The sequence below is a fragment of the Hemiscyllium ocellatum genome, chromosome 2, assembly GCF_020745735.1.
Source record: "Hemiscyllium ocellatum isolate sHemOce1 chromosome 2, sHemOce1.pat.X.cur, whole genome shotgun sequence".
Classification (NCBI taxonomy): domain Eukaryota; kingdom Metazoa; phylum Chordata; class Chondrichthyes; order Orectolobiformes; family Hemiscylliidae; genus Hemiscyllium; species Hemiscyllium ocellatum.
The window spans coordinates 137852653-137872934 of record NC_083402.1 but is presented as its reverse complement, the minus strand read 5'-3'; the positions used below and the strand labels follow the sequence as shown (position 1 = coordinate 137872934).

Genomic DNA, 20282 nt, shown 5'->3' with positions numbered 1-20282 from the left:
AACTTAACGGTGATCCATGTAACGGCTGCTGATTGTCAGAAAAAGAAACTCGTCTGGTTCATTATTGTCTTTTACAGAAGGAGATTTGATACGGTAAACTGGCCTACACGTGACTCCAAACCCACAGCAATGCGATGGTCATTAGATGCCCTCTTAGCAATAAATACTGCCCTAGGCAGGACTGCCCAAATCCCATCAACGGATAACAAAAATGACTGCCACATCTATTTTAATCTTTAAAAATGAAATCAAGAATGAAGATAAACCATTCAAACATCAGGCATGTTTGGCAACTTGTAGTTGGTAAATTATTCAAATTGCAATGTGCCTTAAGTTGATTCCATAAAGATATATTCAAACAATCTGAAAATGCAAAGTAGAACTCAATATACATGTGATATTTTAAAAACAAAATTGCCCTAAAACCTAGAAAACTGGCCTTTGTTTTCTGTTGTGTTTAAAACAATTGCCATAACTCAAAGAGAAATTCTTAGTTACTGAACTGCATGAAGCTCGTTCATAACGTTTTAAAAGTTAGATTCTGTTCAGCAGTGAATCATTTCATGATCAATAGACAATCATAAAAAAATCAAGGAGACATGGATGTTTTGTATTTCTGTCTAAGACTCTTTGTTTTAAAACTATATTTGCCTTGTGGCCTGACAATGGACCATAGAGTGGTAAAAGCAGGCCGCTGTTTACACTTCATTAGTGCAAAGTTTATATTTCTGACTCAAGGTTGTGTGTAATAAACAAAAAAAATTTGATTTGTACCAGTTGATGACGCAGAGCTGACACTCATTCTTGTATGTCTTGCCATTTGTTCCACACACTGGCTGGGATGGGACTTTACATTCAGGAAACATCTCAATGTATTTCATGCAGTCTGGCTGGAATGGAGAAGGTAATCACTAATGTCTGTTTAAAGCCAAAGTACACATAATCAACATGTAGTGGAAAGTGAAACATAGGACTCTTACCTTCCTCTCTCCTTAATAGGAGAACACTTCTACTGCTGAATAAATACACAAAATCGCATTAGTTATTTATAAAAGATTGTTCAAACTTTTCACTTGCACTTTTAAAGATATTTAGCATGTTGAAGACACTCTGAAACAATATGACATAAGCTGGTATTTCCTGCTAAAGATTTTAGAAACAATTTGAACGAATAGAGTACCTGAAACACTTTTTAATCCATGGGTATTTTTGAATTGTAGTTGCTGTTCTAATGTGGGAAGGTAACCAATTGACATGCAGCAAGGTCCCATGAACAGAAATATAAGAACCACCAGGTAACCAGCGTTTTTAAATGATGAGATCTGATTGTCCAGTGTTGGTCTGGGGAGAACTTCCCTGCTCTTCTCAAAAACAAAACCACAGGATCTTTTATGTTCACGGGGAGATTGGGACTGGACTTAATACGAGCATATTACCCAGACTTCTGCTACCCATCCAGCATGGAGCTAAAGAGCAACAGGTAGAACCAATGGACCATTCAGTCAAGTTTTCGTTTGTGAGTATATACCACACAAATATGGGGACACTAACAGCAAATGTGAAATACCATGCCCTCCAGAAAAAAAAATTTCTGTGTAAATTCTTCATGTTAGCATATCTGATCCCAGAATGTAAAAGGCGCTCTGATAATATTGATGTACTGTTAGTTCTGGGATAATGTGATTTGGCTATAACATCGCTGAAGAATTAGTGACCGGTTTTTTTGAGAACACTTACCTGTGTGTGCAATAGTGTGATTCCATCAGGGATTGGATCACACGCTTCGTTCTGAGCATGCCCCAAAATCTTCACCCCATTCTGCACATGTGCTAATGTCAGTTGCTGACACAGCAGCTCTGTTAGAGGTACTGTACAGACAGCAGCTTCCTTACATTTTTTAAATGTACTGCGTTAAATTTACTTTTATTTCATTAATAAATATGGTTTCAACCTTCATTCAGGCTGTGCTACATTTTGTGTTAAACTTTTGGGTGATTTTTGAGTGATCATCAATCATACTATTTGCTGGTCTACACCTGTTTAGGCCCCATTATCTTTACAAAGAGGTTTTCTACTAAGTGAGGTTTTGCTGGATTACAACTATGGCGTAATAGGAGGTCTACCTATACTGCCTTTGAGATGCACTCAGGAAACTGGCACACTGAGGTATGGTCTATACATGAGAAGTTAATGCTTGCACTGGGTCAGACATCCCATGCATTGGCATCCTCTGTCTTAAATATTGATATAGGTTTTCAGGTGTATACCCAAATCCTTTTGTATTGTTGAACCAGTTGCACCTTCTATCATTAGTTTATTAGTATGCACAATTCTATACATTATTACCATCCACAAAGTAACAAATCCATCCAAAGGTCAACCAGGCATAGGTTAGGATAAATGCTGGCCTGGCCAGCAGTGCCCACTTCCCATTAATGAATTAAGAAAAGAAAATTACAGCATCAAAGATTTTAGCCTGTAACGTTGATCAATCAGAGCCAAACAGAGCAAATTCAGCAATTTACCTCATGGAGATGATAATCAGCTGCACCAACTCAAAACGATCACCATCAGCGAGGGGCCTAAACACCCCCAGCACGCCCTGAGAAAGGTCTGCGTTGTTCTAGTCATTCCAATGCAGACTAGGATCCTACAATAATGTAATCTTCAAAGGCAAACAAGTGGTAACTCCATGAGCTCTACATCAAGGCGTGCTAGAGAATACACATCTGGGTCAAATGGGTACATTAAAAATCCAAGACAGTAGCACACGAATTTATATATTGGTCCAGTATTGATCATCTAATCAAATCATGTGTACAATGTCAATTCCAACATGAGAACTTCTCCTTCCACACAAGATTCTCTCTGAGCCGTGTTGCAAGTTTCCAACTGATACTCTCCATGTCAATGGCTATAATTGCATTCTGGTGACTGACTACTTCACCAAATTCCATTTTGTATAACAAATCAAAAATACTATTAATACAACTGACACACTGACCATAATATTCTGTATGCTGTTTCTACCTCAACAAATTGTGTTCAACAGTACTGTACCCTTCCAAGGCATGCACAGAAAGTGGGGATTCAACATATCAATTCTCCTTTTCAGTACTTCAGTTGAATGGTTCCACAGAATACATTATTTTTATTATGAAATCCATGATCATTAAATGTAAAGCAATGTGCTAAGATTTTCAGAAAGCGTTGTTAAAGCTAAGTACTAATCCTCTAGTTCAGTCACTGTCCATGATGACATTTTCCATCGGGATCTAATTTGTTAACATCCAGAAATTAGCTTTTCTTAATTGTCAAGTCCTGAAGAAATAAACAATATATCTGAACTAGACATCATTAGTCACTCATCACACAGGATAACAACTTGGTTACTAAAACTATCATGCTGGACAACAACCACCTATCTGTGATAAAATTACATACATTGCTCCGTGATGATGTTGGACACCACAGGTGAAGTGACACCGCCAAGTCATGACAACTGTATAAGGACTAGATCTGATCATGCTGCACCACGCATAGTTTATCTATATAGAGTCATACAGCATAGAAACAGACCCTTTGGTCCAACAAGTCCATGCTGACCATAATCCCAAGCTAAACTAGCCTAACCTGCTTGTGCTTGGCCCACATCCTTCCAATCATTTCTTATTCATATACTTATCCAAATATATTTTAAATCTTGTGACTGCACCCATATCCACCTCTTCCTTTGGAAGTTCATTGTACATATAAACCACTGTGAACAAAAAGTTGCCCCTCATGCCCTTTTAAATCTTTCTCCTCTCACCGTAAAAATATGCCCCCAGTCTTGAAATCCCCCACTGTAGGTAAAAGCCACCTGCTATTCACCTTGTCTATGCCTCTCATGATTTTATAAACCTCTATAAGGTCACCCCTCAACCACCTCTACTCCCGTGAAAAAAGTCTCAGTCTACCCAAACCATTGTTAGAACTAAAATCTGCAATTCCCACTATATATAGAGACAACGGTTTATATGCATCTGCAGGATGTTTATTGGAATAAAAAGGGTTCCCATTCTTTAACAGGGAAAAGAAACTGTGTTGTAATGCAATATAGATTCCAGGCCAGTCAAATGTGCACCTTTCAGACAATTATATGGCATGTGATGTTCCAGTATAAGCAGATCTGCCTTCAGTCAGTCTCTCTGTCTCTGTGATGGAGTCAGTGTAAATAGTCAATTATGTGCATAATAGACTATTTACTAATAGTTACTATAGTAACTTTAAGTACAAAACCCAAACTTCATATAAATTTGTGATTTCATTGTTATTTAAATAGTATTGGCAATAAGTTTCATGACCTCTGTTTCGATAAGAACCCAACTCCTTGTACTATATGTTGCAAGGTGGGTAGAATGTGTGCGGATTAGGAGGCAGGAAGTTAATATTGGATGTTTGTAAAATGCTGGTGGGGGGAGGGGGGTGCAGGAATAAAGCATTGCATGGTCCCTTTAAAAGATCATATGTTTTTCTGTGCTTCGAGATTTAAAATGATGTCTGTGTAATCATCCTGAAAGTTTGCTAGTTTACAGAAAGCACCTGAATTGAAGCATTTATATTGAAAGACCATACAGTCAGCAGGTCAAGCTGCAGTTTTTAACCAAGACAACAGGCTTTTGAGTTTAGCCAGTCAACTTGAACTAGGTATTTAGATGCCGAACACGTATTAAATTTAAATCTGATGGTTTTGACAATATAGGACCAATCCAATTGGAGAAATGTTGATGTCATCAAGAATATAAAAGAAGAGGGCAGTTGAACAAAGCCGCAGAGCTAGCTACCATATGTCTTAGAGAAAGCACCACCTGAAATAAAAAGAGTACCAAAGGCACTAGTTAATATTCCTGACAGAAGATTTGAGGGAGAAGGCTCAGAACATTCCATAACGTGGCTGTAATTCTATCTGTTATTTATAGAGTGGGACTTGTACTTATTGGAACAGCATACTATTAGAATCTTGCTTTTTAGGGAACAGTCAGTAATTAGAAAGGATTTATTCTGCTTGTTAATAATTTAATTAGTTCACTGTTAGAGTTAGATAAATAAATTGCTTCTTATAGATTTTGAAGCATCAGGGATTTATTTTATTTAACTGCTAGAAGTTGCTGAAAAGCAGACCATGCCACTTTTCACACTCCTTTTACAGATTATAAGGCGTGGTGCTCCTCTTTGGGTATTTCAGTTTTAGCTTTCATGTCGGTGGTGGGGGTGGGCGCAACCTCCACTTGATAACAGATATTTTTAGATTAGATTACTTACAATGTGGAAACAGGCCCTTCGGCCCAACAAGTCCACACTGACCTGCTGAAGTGCAACCCACCCAGACCCATTACCCTACATTTACCCCCTTCACCTAACACTACGGGCAATTTAGCATCACCAATTCACCTAACCTGCACATTTTTGGACTGTGGGAGGAAACCGGAGCACCTGGCGAAAACCCACGCGGACACGGGGACAACGTGCAAACTCCACACAGAGAGTCGCCTGAGGGGGGAATTGAACCCAGGTCTCTGGTGCTGTGAGGCAGCAGTGCTAACCACTGTGCTACCGTGCCGCCTCAAAGACCGTTCCCTCCACAGCTACCTCGTCAGGTCCATGCCCCCCGACAACCCACCCTCCCCTCCTGGCACCTTCCCCAACCAACATCAAACCAAAGTTAAAATTAGAATCAATTTTCTATGCTGGATGAGAATGCATTAGATTAGATTCCCTAGAGTTTGGAACAGGCCCTTCGGCCCAACAAGTCCACACCAACCCAGACCCATTCCACTACATTCACACCTGAATGATGCACCTAACACTACAGGGAGAATGTGCAAACTCCACACAGACAGTTGCCCGAGATATGTTGTGTGGACTAGCATATAAAAGACCACAAACCGCATTACTAGTCACAGTAATGGATCCTGATGATATGACTGCTATGCTAAAGACTGGCATTTCATAATTAACTGTGCCTGGACAGGGCTGGACTTTTACACTTACTGGTAAGGTCCTGGCAAGTGTTTTGAACAAAGAGACCTTGGAATACAGGTCCGCAGTCCCTTGAAAGTGGAGTTGTAAGGAGGTAGGATCATGAAGAAGGTTTTAGTATGCTTGCCTTTCTTGGTCAGTGCACTGAGTAGGAGTTAGGAGGTAATGTAGCAGCTGCACAGGACATTGGTTAGGCCACTTTTAGAATATTGCGTGCAATTCTGGTCTCCCTGCTAATACGAAGGATGTTGTGAAACTTGAAAGGGTTGAGAAAAGATTTACAAGCATGATGCCTGGGCGGGTGGGTTTCAGCTATATGGAGCAGCTGAATAGGTTGGGGCATCGGAGGCTATGAGGTGACCTTATAGAGATTTATAAAGTAATGAGGAACATGGATAGGATAAATAGACAAGGTATTTTCCCTGGGGAGGGCATAGGTTTAAGGTGAGAGGAAAGATTTGAGAGAGATCTAAGGGGCAACGTTTTCACACAAAAGGTAGCTAGTGTGTGGAATGAGCTGCCAGAGGAAGTGGAGAAGGCTGGTACATTTTAAAGGCATCTGTATGGCTATATGAATAGGAAGAGTTTAGAGGGATACAGGCCAAATGCTGGCAAACAGGGCTAGATTAATTTAGTTGGCATGAATGAATTGTACCAAAGAATCTGTTTCTGCACTGTACATCTCTATGCATCTTAGACACTTGTTTATGTAGAAAGTAACCTTGATTTATCCTGTCACAAAGAAAAATCATCCAAAATGAAGTCTGCTGCATGACTGCCCCAACAGCTTAGTCCTAATAATCAGCGTGATGATGGAAAGAATCCTTCACCATATTACCAAGCAGCATTTTGTAACTGATAACGTACTCGCTATTGATTTGTTTGTGCTTCACTGGATCCATTTGACTGAAAGTTGGTTCTGGCCTGTCAAACGTGAATGGAAGGATTGAATTCTAAGGGAGAAGTGACATTGTTGCAGGGCAGCATCCAAGACCCACAAACGTTCAGCGATTTCATCCGCTATCTTCAATATCCAGTTCCATTGAGAATTCATCAAATACAATAAACTGGGAATGATGGCCTAGCTATGGTCAGCCAAGCAAATTAGGGATGGTAGTGGATCCAAGGAAGATGCATGGAGATTAGTGAAATAAAAAAAGTAGGATTGAGAGCAGTTTAAAATTCAGCAAAAGAGGACAAAGGGATTGATTAAGGGGAGTAGAATAGAGGACTAGAGTGAGCTAGCTGGAAACACACAGACTGATTGTAAAAGCTTCCACATGTTTGTTTACAGAAACATATTAAAAAGGCACCTGGATGGGTATATGAACAGGAAGGATTTAGAGGGATATGGGCCAAATGCTGGCAAGTGGGACTAGATTAGGTTAGGATATCTGGTCAGCATGGATGTGTTGGACTGAAGGGTCTGTTTCCATGTTGTACAGCTCTATGACTCTATCAAAGAGATGGTCGACCAATTAAATTTATATTTTGGTTGCCTTCACATGGAAGAACACCAATAATGTCCCAAAAATATTAGAGGAGACAGGACCAAGTGAGAGTAAGGAATTAAGGGAAAAATCAGTTTTGGGATTGAAGACCAAAAATCCCCAGGGCCCAATAGTCTAAACCCTAGAGTAATTAAAGGAAGTATGAGAAGTATGTTGGATATCTTGACAATTCTATAGACCATTGAACAGTTCCTATGGATTGGAGGATAGCTAATGGAACACCACAATTTACAAAAAAAAAGGGGCAGGGAAAAAAGAAAGAGATAATGGGGAATTATAGACCTGTTAGCTTGACATTGATGGCAGGTAAAATGCTTGACTCCATTATAGAAAAAAATAATAGAAGAACACTTAGAGAACAGTGATAGGATTGGACAGAGTCATTGTGGGTTTATGAAAAGGAAGTCATGTTTGACAATCTATTGGAATTCTTTGTGGGTGTAACTAGTAGTTGATAAAGGGGAGCCAGTAAATATGGTTTACTGGAGTTTCAGAAGACTTTCATGAAGTTCCTACATAAGAAATTAACATGGAAATTTAAATGTGGAATTGGGGTGGTGCATTGACATGGATAGAGAAATGACTGGCAAATAAGAAACAGTAGAAATAAATTGGGTCTTGTTCCCCCGAGTGGCTGGTAGTGACTGGTGGAGTATTATAAGGATCTGTGCTTGGACCACAGCTATTTAATTGTTTAGATTAGGCAACTAAGTGAATACTGCCAGGCTTGCAGATGAGGTAAATGTGACGGTAAATCTCGAGGTTGTTTCGGTGAGATTTGGACAACGTTATGGAGTGGGCAAATGCATGGCAGATATGGATAAATATGAAGTTATTCATTTTGCTAGCAAAGGAAAGACAGGCAGATTATTATCGGAATGGCAATAGATTGTGAAAGGGGGAGATGCAACAAGAGCTGGGTATCCTTGTACACCAGTTGCTGAAAGTGAGCAGGTGGAGAAGCTGGAAATTGGTATCAAAAATAAATTGCTGGAAAAGATCAGCAGGTCTGGCAACACGTTTTGACTCTGTTCCAGATTTATCCCTGACTAATGACTACACATCCCTGAACACTGGGCAATTTAGCATGGCCAATTCACCTAACCTGCAAATCTTTGGTTTGAGGGAGGGAGAGACAGGGAGAATATGCAAAATCCACACAGACAGCGGCTGAGACTGGAATTGAGCCTGGGTCCCTGGCGCAGTGCTAACCACTGAGCCACCGGGCTGCCAAATGATCCAGTTCATGTGCACATGCAGCAAGCATATGGACAACATTCAGGTTAAGACTGACACGTGAGAATTTTAAGTTGGAAATGACTGTCTTTGATAAGAAATTGTCCAATGACATTCAAAGAATTATCATAGTCAAATCAGTTTCCATCCTGGAAGTCACCGTTGATCATAAACATAACCAAACTAGTCATAACTACTATAGCTACACGAGTTGGTTGGTGGCTGAAAATTCTGCATTGATCTCCTGACCTCCCAAAGTCTTTCCACCATCTACAGCACACAATTAACGTGAGATTGTGATTGACCAAGTCTTGTTGCCATTCTATTGAGTTTAGCAATTGTCATGAAGTTTCCCAGCAAGTTCATGTCTATGAAAATTATTTCCTCTATTAAATCTGTAAACAAAAGATACAGCATTTTGAACACTTTTTTTTGCCCCGATGGTGATTATTTCAAAACCTCTGTCTTTGGTGGCTTGTCCAACAGAACATCTTTCAGCAACTAAGCAAGTCCCAAAGAAGAGAGGTTCATCTACCGTAGTTGAAATAGAGAGTAGTTGGAGAAAAAAATGTTTTGGGGTCATGAGTTCTGTAGCTTAGGCAACGTTCAGATCCATTCAAGTTAGCACAAGCAAGAGATTCACTATTGTTTAAAAACTAATACAATGAAAACCTATTGTGGTCATGTAGTGCCTTTAATGAAGTAACACAGCCAAATGTGTTTTGTAAGACTGTCGTCAAATGAAATGTGACACTAAGGCATGTAAAGGAAATATAGTATTGAACTGAAAACTTGCTGGAAGAGCCACCAATTGGTGGCTTGTGAAATGTGCAGGTTGCCAGAATCAGAGGAGCGCAAAGGGTGGTAAAAGCCAAGGAAATTAAAGACAGAAAAGGGCAAGGTCGTTAGCTTTCATTCTAATCAACTCCAGGTCAGAAAGTATAAATGGTCAAAATTAACTGTCTTTGGTCCATGAATAGTGAAAGCAACTGCTATTTTAGCAAAACTACAAATCGGTAAGATCTAAAATGGGATGAAGAAACGGAAATCAATAGCCAGCATTAGTTAGAGGAACTTACCCAAAATACAAAGTAAGAACAAGGAGAGAACAGTTAAAGCCGAGAATGGTCGCATTCTCCTGCAGCAGACGCATGGTCAGTAATGTGTAGTCACCTTCTGGTATTGACATTTGTCTCTCAATGTTATACTGTGTAGGATGGAGTTAGTTTATATAAAGGGAAAGTTGCTTAGTGATTAAGCAACGTAAAACACACAGAAGGTAAATATAGACTGATGAGTACATTTGAGAGGCAACATTCAATCGTACTAAACTGGAACAAATATCACAGTGCTACAGGGCACAGCAAGATTTTACAAGGATACAATCACCCAGAATTGCTATCCTTTTACTGATGTACACAGAGAGCACTTTATCTCATTCCACTTGACCCTGAAGCTGAAAGTAACACGATGACAACTAGTCTGTTCTTGTGTAAAAGTTTGAAGCTCTCCCACCTCTCCACTTCACTGTGCACTCGGGAAAACAGCAGTTACAGAATTGGTACTAGAATGATCTTATGTTATTGTAAAATGTTAACTGTACATTTATAAATGAAGTTTTTTTTAGAGTTTGAGTGTAAAGAACAAGCTGATCAGAATAATTAGTCACACCAAAATAATTCGGCTATTGATTTTTCTTCCTATTTCATATGACTTGAGTTTTTAGTTTTTAAAGAGGGAAATATGATTCAGTTTTCAAGAAGTGATTACAACGTTTAGACTGAGATTAACCCCACAGCTCTCACTAGTCTTAATATGAGGTTATCACCTGCATAATGAAGGAATGTCACTAAGGACAAACTATTGTATATTGGTCTTGAGTTTCAAGGATTTATAATCACTGATCATAGATCCACAGACAAAAGACAGCCCTGAAAGAATATCTGGCTAAATGCTATCCTTTCTGTAGAAGAGAGAATTAGTACAGAATTAAAACCATACTCATAATTAAAGATTTCATAGTGGAATAGCAACACGCACAAAATTAATTGTATAATTTAACAAAATAGGGAAATGCATTGATCTTGCTAGCCTAACTGAAAAGAATCTTGCTGAGAGAAACTAACCTACTAACTGCAGTTATTAGAAAAGTAAAAGTCCATTTACATTCTCACGTGAAGCTGTGTTTTAACTGATAATGCCATCAGATAAACAGCTGGACACATCTGGGGAAATATATTAAAGGTGACAGACTGCAATCAGTATCTGAATGTGTGTTTGGTTTGAAATACTGAATTCAGAACTTGTATGTATTTTAGTTTTTAAATATCAGGTACGCCACCACCAAACACATCTTTTCCTCCCCACCCTTGGAATTCCATAAGGACCACTCCCGACAGTCCCCAGGGAACTTTACCATCCAATCAGAAAGGTTACAATACCTGCCCTTTTCCCCCGCCCACCCCTTGCCTCAAGCCTCAAACATACCCTGCAGGTAAAGCAGCATTTCACTTGCTGCTACACACTATGCAATCTCTTCTACAATGGCAAAACCAAATGTAGACTGGGTGACTGCTTTGCAGAATTCTTCCATGCTAAGAATGACCATGGCTTTCCAATTCTTACTCTCATGTTAATATTTTTGTCTTAGGCCTGCTCCAGTGAAGCTCAATCCAAGCTGGAGGAAAGGTGCCTCATTTTCCGCATCAGTACATTATAGCTTTCATGACTTAACATTGATTACAACAGCTTCACAGCATCAACATTATCCTTCATTTTGTTTACACCCAGTTCCTCCCCCGCACTGCCCCCTCCTGTCTTACTTACATCGGTTTTCTGTCAGCAAAGCCAACCAATTTCTAACCAAGTACACCTATAACATATAAAAGCATCTATAATTCTCAACTGTCTTTTGTTCTGGATACCCTCACCATTTTCTCCACTTGCTTCTCTTCCTCTCCTTTTGTTAAAACCTAGAAGTCTTTATCCAGGCCCTTTATGCTCTGAAATATATTAATAGACAAACAAAACACAGTGTGGTGAAAATTTAAATTAAAAAACAATTGCTGAGGAAACAAGTCTGGCAGCACCTGTGGAGAGTGAAAGAGAGTTAATGCCTTGAGTCCTCTATGACTCTTCAAAACATTAACTTTACTTCTCTCTCCACAGACACTACCAGACCTATTGAGTTGCTCCAGCACTTTCAAAAATTTCAAATGTCATAGTATTGTTGAGGTTGAAAACTGATTCCATTGTTTAATCTTGTGGTGGGAAAACCTACAGAACTGATAATACAAGACAAAACTAACAGTTACTTTAACAAGTATTAGTTAAGGAAAGTCAGCATGGATTTTTTTAAAAAATGACCAACTATTCAGAGCTCTTCGATGAGGGAACAGAGTTGATGAGTGTAGTGCAATTGATGGTATGCACATGAATTTCTAAAAGACATTCAGTAAAGTGCTACAAGTTACAGGAAGAACAATGAGGTAACACAAAGGTCAGAATTTTAAGAAGTCTACATTGACTGATTGCAGGGAGGATTGAGAAAGTGTTTTAAAAAGGCACAGGATCCTGGCCTTTATTTATGAAGTACAAAAGCAAGGAATATATTAAGAACCTTTACAAAAACAAAAACAATGGCTTAACTGGAGTACCAGGTCCCATTTTGAAAATCGTAGTAAGGGTTTAAAGGGCAACGCTGAACAAATTGCCAAGACTAGCTCTATGGATGAGGGGCAGGAAGGTGGTGTCCAGATTCATTGATTTAAAACTGTTAAACAGACACAAGGAAAATGCAAAAGAGGTCACAATATCAGCTTTTTTTAAAAAAAATATGACGAAGGGTCAGTATTCTTGCATCAACAATATAAAACCCTAGGTAGATCACACCCAGAACACTTCTGGGCACCACCTTAAGATGCATAATTTTGTCCGAGAGGGAGGGAGCAGATCTATTAGTTAATCCAGGACTTCAGAGGATTAAAAGGAGAAGAAATAGCGCATCATGTGTTCTCCAGAATTTAGAAGTTTAAAATGTGATTTGATCAATATTTTCAGAGTATATTAAAGTGGAATATAGATTTAGAGAAATGGTTTTCACTAATTGGGGATTCTAGGATGGGGAGAGCATAGATGGGACCCTTTAGTTTGGACCATCAGGAGTGAAATCAGGAGGAAAATATCTATTTGCAAAGAATTTTAGAATTCCGGAATTCTCTTCCACAAATGGCAATTGATGATTGATAGATTTGTTAACCAAAGGCATTAAGAATATGCTAGGTTTGATTAGATTGGATTCCCTACAGTATGGAAACAGACCCTTCAGCCCAACAAGTCCACACCGACCCTCTGAAGAGTAACCCACCCACATCCATTCCCCTACGCTGTATTTACTGCTGCCTAATGCATCTACACTGTGGGCAATTTAGCATGGTCAATTCATCTAACCTACACCTCTTTGGACTGCGGGAAGAAACCAGAGCAACCAGAGGAAACCCACGCAGACACGGGGAGAATGTGCAAACTGCACAGACAGGAATTGAACCCAGGTCCCTGGCGCTGTGAGGCAGCAGTGTTAACCACTGAGCCACTGTGCAGCCCCAAATACTTTCAGTAGTCATAGGGTAAGGCCAAATGGAATTAGGCCATAGATCACAACCATGACATAATTGAGAAAGAAAACGTTTGAGGGACTAAATTCGCTGACTCTTGGTCGAGTTCTCATTCCCTTAAACTCAATTGCTATTCAATTAGATCACTGTTGATCCATAACTCACCTTCAACTACCTGCTTTATTAGACCTCTTGGCAGCTTTTCCCAACAAAAATGTGTTGATCTCAGTCTTGAAAACTCAAAATTCTAAGTTGTCAGGGTAGAACACCAGATTTCTACTTACATTTTCCCTTCCTAAATGACCTAATTTTGAAATTCCCTTATTCTTAAATTCCTCTTACACACTTTTACAATGTATGATTTATAAACAGGCAATTTCTCACCGGCAAATGTCTGCTACTGGAGAACAAAACCATTCTCAGCTTTTGCTTTTCTTTCCTTGTTTCCCTGTTGAAACTAGATTAGATTAGATTACTTACAGTGTGGAAACAGGCCCTTCGGCCCAACAAGTCCACACCGACCCGCCAAAGCGCAACCCACCCATATCCCTACATTTACCCCTTACCTAACATTACGGGCAATTTAGCATGGCCAATTCACCTGACCCGCACATCTTTGGACTGTGGGAGGAAACCGGAGCACCCGGAGGAAATCCACGCAGACACGGGGAGAACGTGCAAACTCCACACAGTCAGTCGCCTGAGTCAGGAATTGAACACGGGTCTCAGGCACTGTGAGACAGTGCTAACCACTGTGCCACCCACCAACTAATAAAAAGGAATCTCCCAAATGACCAAAAATAATCAAACGACAAGATTTCAGATTAAGACTTTTATTGTATCCAATCTAAAAACAATATCAATCAAAATATTACTTGATTGGCAACTAATGCATTGAATCAAAAAGGCACTTATCCATTAAGTGATACATCTTTACAACTTTTTCCACTCTGCACCTCACTTCTGGTTTACCTGTAGCATTAGGAGAACAAGCTCAGAGTTGCTCCTGATTCTCCAACTGACACACTTCTATTAGAAGTTCCAATGCCCTTCAAAAGCTGGTCCATTGGGCCAGAGTTCCCAAATTGGATTCCAGCAGGAAAGCCCACTTGGTGACTCCTTGTTCCACAAATCTCCAAAAATCTTATTTGTTCAGTTCCCTTCCTTTTGCACAGAAAACAAGACTCCTGCTTCTCCACAGCAGCAGCTGCTTTATGCCTGCACACTGGAAGATTTTTGTTTCTCCCTCTGTTGCTCTAAATGCAGCTGTCCTTTTACTGAGAGAGTCACTGCAGGAGTGACTGACTGACTGGGAGGAAGGGGGCGGGGTGAGGGGGTGTGCTGAGTGATAGACACCAACTGGGAGGTCGTGTGTGAGAAAAAGTGGTGGGGGGGTGGGAAGAGGGTGGTCTAGCTGGGTGATTTCAACACTCACCCCAATAGCACTGTGGGCATACCCTCAAAATTCACTGCAGAGCATGGCTCAGCAGATTGTCAGGCACAATGGGATAGGCAATAAATGTTACTCTTGCACACATCCCACGAATGAATGAAAAAAACAGGGCAACTTACTTTCCCCTTAAATACTGTGTTTTTGCAATCTATAAAGGTTAAATGATATTTTAACAACCTTCGAGTGCTCAGCAATGGCAATTTAGTACCACGTATTAGCAAAACCAAAGAAATGTCTTATTCAATAGAAAAAATGCCTTTATTTTTGCAAGAAAATGTCAATAGTAGAAACTTTTAGTATAAAAGTGAATACATTCATAACAGAACTTCAATACTGGTTGATGAAACCATCACTATGGTGACAGGTTTTTGAAACATTGCCTAGTGTTCGCCAGGATAATATTTCGTGTAATTAACAAAAAACCCACTAAAGCCTTTGACAACTTGCCACAAACTTTGCTGCTAAATGGTTAAATCTTGCTATAGAGAGACACTTTTGCAAAAATATTTTGATGCTACAAGAAATGTGTTGGAAGTGCAACTTTTTCCAAATTTGAGACATCCAGCATTTACCACAGTTAGATTCAGAACCAATTTCCTTTTACCCTCATTAGAACAGCACCCAGTGCATCAGTGTGACAACTTGAATCAGACTAGCTGTTCTATGACCTCTGCAAGTGAGATTAGAGGAAAATATTATTAACAAATCGAGCTACTCGGCTCTCGCAAGAGTATACAATCTGTTTTATCATTCAATGGGTCCTTGTGACAATTTCAATAGTGCCTTCGTGAATGAAGTGAATGAGCTATTCGGTGTTCCTTTGCCCCAAAGAACGGTCACTGCATTTTACATTCCGGATCAGCAGCAGAGGGCTTGGGCCACCAATCATCACGTTCATTCTTCTCATATTTGGGTTTTGCTTGAGGACTTGCCGCTGAAGACAAAGAAAAATCCAAAATTAATAAAGATTAAAGGCATGCTGTTTTTATTTTAAATGCCTATTTCATTACTCTAGTAGAGTCTTGCCATCATAATTCTACTAGGATGAAGAACTCTAAAATGGTTTCTTTTAAACTCCTCCATAACATTGTGATTAGAGCTCACTGCCTCAAAGCCAGACTGCCAGCCTAACATTTTATTTTCTCCCACTTCCAATATTTCTTCTGGACTTTCGAGTTCATTCATGGGATGTGAGCGTTGCTGTTTGGGCTAGCATCTATTGCCCATTCCTTGCTGCTCAGAGGGCAATTAAGGTCAAACCACATTGATGTGGATTTGGAATCATATGTAGGCCAGACCAGGCAAGAGCAAGTTTCCTTTTATAAAAGGACAGCAGTGAATTAGATGGGTTCTTACATGGCATCCAACTGTTCATTCCAGATTTTTTTCAACTTGAAATTTCACCTTCTGCCATAGTGAGATTCAAACCTATGCCCCAGAACATTGGTTTTGTATTCTGGATTGCCAGTCAAGTGCCACCATCTCTCAGAATCCTGTAATCCCACTGTGAGAACTCATCTAAAAGTCTAGCTTAAATCAAATCACAACCACTATTTCCAATTACTAGAGGAGTTGACACTTATAATTTCCAAGAGAGGTCCACTCTCAAAAGGGACACACACAAAGAGTGCAGGAGAGATTGAGAATATTTTCAAGGATGAGGTACTTCAATTATGTAGTTAGGTTGGTAGAATTGGAATTGTTTTTATTGAAGAGAAGGTTAAAAGGTCATTTTCAAAATCATGAGGACTCTGGATGGAGTCAGTAGGGAAATACCGTTCCCATGATGGAAGGATCAAGAATTAGTAGTTACAAGTTTAAGTTAAATTGTCAAAATAAGTAGTAGTGATATAAGAAAAAGCTTTTACCTGCAGTAAGTGGTTGGGATCTGGCTGAGATTATGATGTAGATATTTAAGAGGATATTGAATATCTGAGGGGGAAGTATATACTGGAATACAAATATAGGAGGCCAGCGAGCAGTACTCAGTAAATTGCTCCTTTTGAGAATCATTGCAAACATGGGCCAAATGGCCTGCTGTGAGGATTTTAAAAATTCTTATCCTAGTGTTTCAAATCCCTGTTACATTGCCTTGCCCCATCACTAAACATTTCCAGTCTGACTCCCCTCAGAAATATCTGTAATTACCTAATCGCAGCATCTTGAACACCTGGGATTTTAACCGAGGTGCCATCAATGGCCTTACCTTGAACTATCTCCACTAAGCTGTGGTGTTCCTCTGTAAACCATGATGATCTATGATCCGACTACCATCCCTTCACTTACTATTCAGCTGTGGACACTTTACTTTCACTGTTTGACACATTTGATCACCTGCAGAGACTTATTAAGCAGCTTGGCGACACTCCACTCACACCATTTGTACTTTCTTTTGATCTCTCTGCCTATAAATTTTGAGCCTGTGTACTCCACGTCACCTGATGAAGGAGCAGCGCTTGAAAAGCTTGTGATTTCAAATAAACCTGTTGGACTCTAACTGGTGTCATGTGACTTCTGACCTGATCGGCCCCAGTCCAACACTGGCACCTCCACATCACACTCCTCAAAGGTGTTCTATCAGAGCTGTTTCTATACCAGGCTTTTGCCTTCATCAGGGATGTAACATGCTTCTGGTATTAAAGGATTTATGTTTTCACCACTAGATTTTTCTTTAAAAATGATTTTCCTCCCCTGCAAATTTAACAAACAAGTGATAAATTCCTGAGACTTTATTTCTGATATCAACGTCTTGGAAATCCACTGTTTTCAATATTATATATAAATATTAAAAAGATAATATAGCATGGGGTTAAACATTTCTGCAACTCTGCTATATTGGGGAACATCGAACTGCACAGCACAGGAATGGACACCCATCGGTCCACAATGCAGTGCTGAACATGATGCCAAATTAAATTAATCCCTTCTGCCTGCCCTTGGTCCCTCTCCATTCCTTACATTTACATATGCACATGAATATGCAAGAACTGACTGCAGAGCTGTGACTGGGGCAGTAAGTGGGAGGGGTGCAAGATCCAGTCATATATGCAAGTTCTTCCAATCACAGGCTCCCTCCTGCACTTGCTGCACCTCCAGATAGAATCTAAGACAAGGGCAGGCAGGAGGTAGGAAAGCTGCATTTATATAAGCTTGAGCAGTTACTCTGACCAATCCCACAGCCATCATGCAAGAGGCTGTGGCTCTGCCATCACCAATCGTTTGATATACTCAGGAAGGAGAGAAGGATCTGAAAAAGAGGAGGAGGGAGTCTCTGCCAGTAATGAGCTTGAAGGTGGAATGTGTAGAATTGTGAGGATTTGTACCATGATAACGGAATGCTAAATGAATGGTAGGACATTAGGAAGCTCAGAGGAATCTTGGGGTGCTTGTTCATAGATCAGTGAAAGCAGGACAGGCCAGTAGGATACTTAAGACGGCAGACACGACACTTGCCTTTATCACTGGTGACAAAGATTTGAGGTCAGGGAAGTTATGTTGAAGCTGTATAAAACTTTGGTTTGGCTACAACTGGAATACTACGTGCGCACCTGGTCACTGCACTAGAGGAAGGATGTGACTGCACTGGAGGGGCTGCAGAGGAGATTCACCAGGATGTTGCTAGAAAAGCTCTGCTTTTGTTAGAGCAGAAAAAGCAGAGAGGAATTATTGAAGTACATAGGATTATAAGGTATGGACAGGATGGAAACTGTTTCCCCAAGTTGGAGAGGGCAGAAATTTCATATAGAATCCCTACAGCATGGAAACAGGCCCTTCAGCCCAAAACGACCACACTCACCCTCCAAAGGGTAACACAACCAGACCCATTCCCCTACCCTATATTTACCCCTGCCCAATGCACCTAACCTGCACATCCCTAAACACTATGGATAACTTAGCCTGCCCAATGCACCTAACCTGACATTTTTTGGATTGAGGAGGGAAACCGGAGGAAACCCAAGCAGACACAGGGAGAACGTACAAACTCCACAGAGATGGTCGCCAGAGGCTGGAATTGAACCCGGGTCACTGGCGCAGAGAGGCAGCAGTGCTAACCACTGAGCCAGAGGGTCATAGGAATTTGGAATTCACTATCTGGGAGAACGGTAGAGATGGGAATCCTCTCAAACTTGGTCAGCATTTGAATTGTCATAACATTCAAGACTATGGGCCAAGTGCTGGAAATTGGGGTTAGTATAGGTGGTCAGCACAAACTCAGTACGCCAAAGGGACTCTACTGTGCTACAGTATAGGTGTTCATTCCGATCTCTGCTCCAAAATTACTCCCAAAATCCCATGCCCGCTGACATTTGACTGGACATGATATTAGCTTGGCCTACTCATGACCTCATCACTACCCGATTACCCAGAGACAAAAGCAGCCCTGGGATTTGAGCTCCTATCCCCAGGGGAGGTAAGTGAATGGTGGGAAGTGTTGAGAGAGAGAGTTGATGCTGTCGAAAGGCCTATTGGCAGGTTGAATAGCGAGGGAGGACATGATTGAGTGAGGGGAAAGGGGTTTAAGTTACGTTTTCAAATGAGTTTAAATTTTAATTATTTCAACACGTCTCCAGACTCTTGGAAGCCTGCTTGGTTGCTTCATTCCCTTTAAGGGCTCATCCATCATTTTAGCAAAGGGACTTTTTCATTGGTGAAGCAAATCACTGCCTAATGCCTTAGATGGCCTGGTTAGAAATCTTGTTTATACTATTATTGCAAAGCACCTTGGGACATTTTCCTTCTGTAGCACTTCTCATAATAGAACTCAACAATGGCAGTGTTCCCTCACTTTTACCACAGTGCGAACACTGAAAGCCTGCAGGTGTTCAATAGAAGTGTAAGTCAGGCTTTACTAAGTAATTAATACTATTGACAAGCTTTTGAAACAAGGATGTTTGCTGTCGTTCCAATATAGAAAAAAACTACAATGTAAAAACTGAGTGTTATTATTGAGTAAGGGGTGATGACCCAAACCCTTACAGTAATGAAGATGTTTTAAAGCTTAATAATTAATTAATCGGTGCAATAATTGCAAACAAAAAGTACATTTTGATACTACATAGAACATAGGACAATACAGTGCAGAACAGGCCCTTTGGCCCTCGATGTTACACTGAGCTGTGAACTAATCTAAGCCCCCCTTCCACAATCCCATCGTCATATGCTTAGCCAAGGACTGTTTAAATGCCCCTAAAGTTAACTACATTAGCAGGCAGAGCATTCCATACCCTTACCACCCTCTGAGTAAAGAACCTGCCTCTGGCATCTATCTTAAATCTATGACCCCTCAATTTGCAGCTATGCCCCCTTGTACAAGCTGACGCCATTATCCAAAGAAAAAGACTCTTACAGTCAACCCTATCTAATCCTCTGATCATCTTGTATGTCTCTATTAAATCCCCTCTTAGCCTTCTTCTTTCCAATGAGAACAGACCCAAGTCCCTCAGCCTT

General features: G+C 40.2%; 1 protein-coding gene across 1 annotated transcript in view; it reads right to left on the bottom strand.

The window, feature by feature from the left end:
• Positions 1 to 14253: 14253 nt before the first annotated feature.
• Positions 14254 to 20282, bottom strand: part of cenpe (centromere protein E) — a 133421-nt gene continuing 127392 nt past the window's right edge. The window contains exon 49 of the mRNA XM_060841949.1: positions 14254 to 15768. Coding sequence (XP_060697932.1) covers positions 15671 to 15768 — 98 coding nt within the window. The 3' untranslated portion in view covers positions 14254 to 15670. The remainder of the gene's footprint in view (positions 15769 to 20282) is intronic.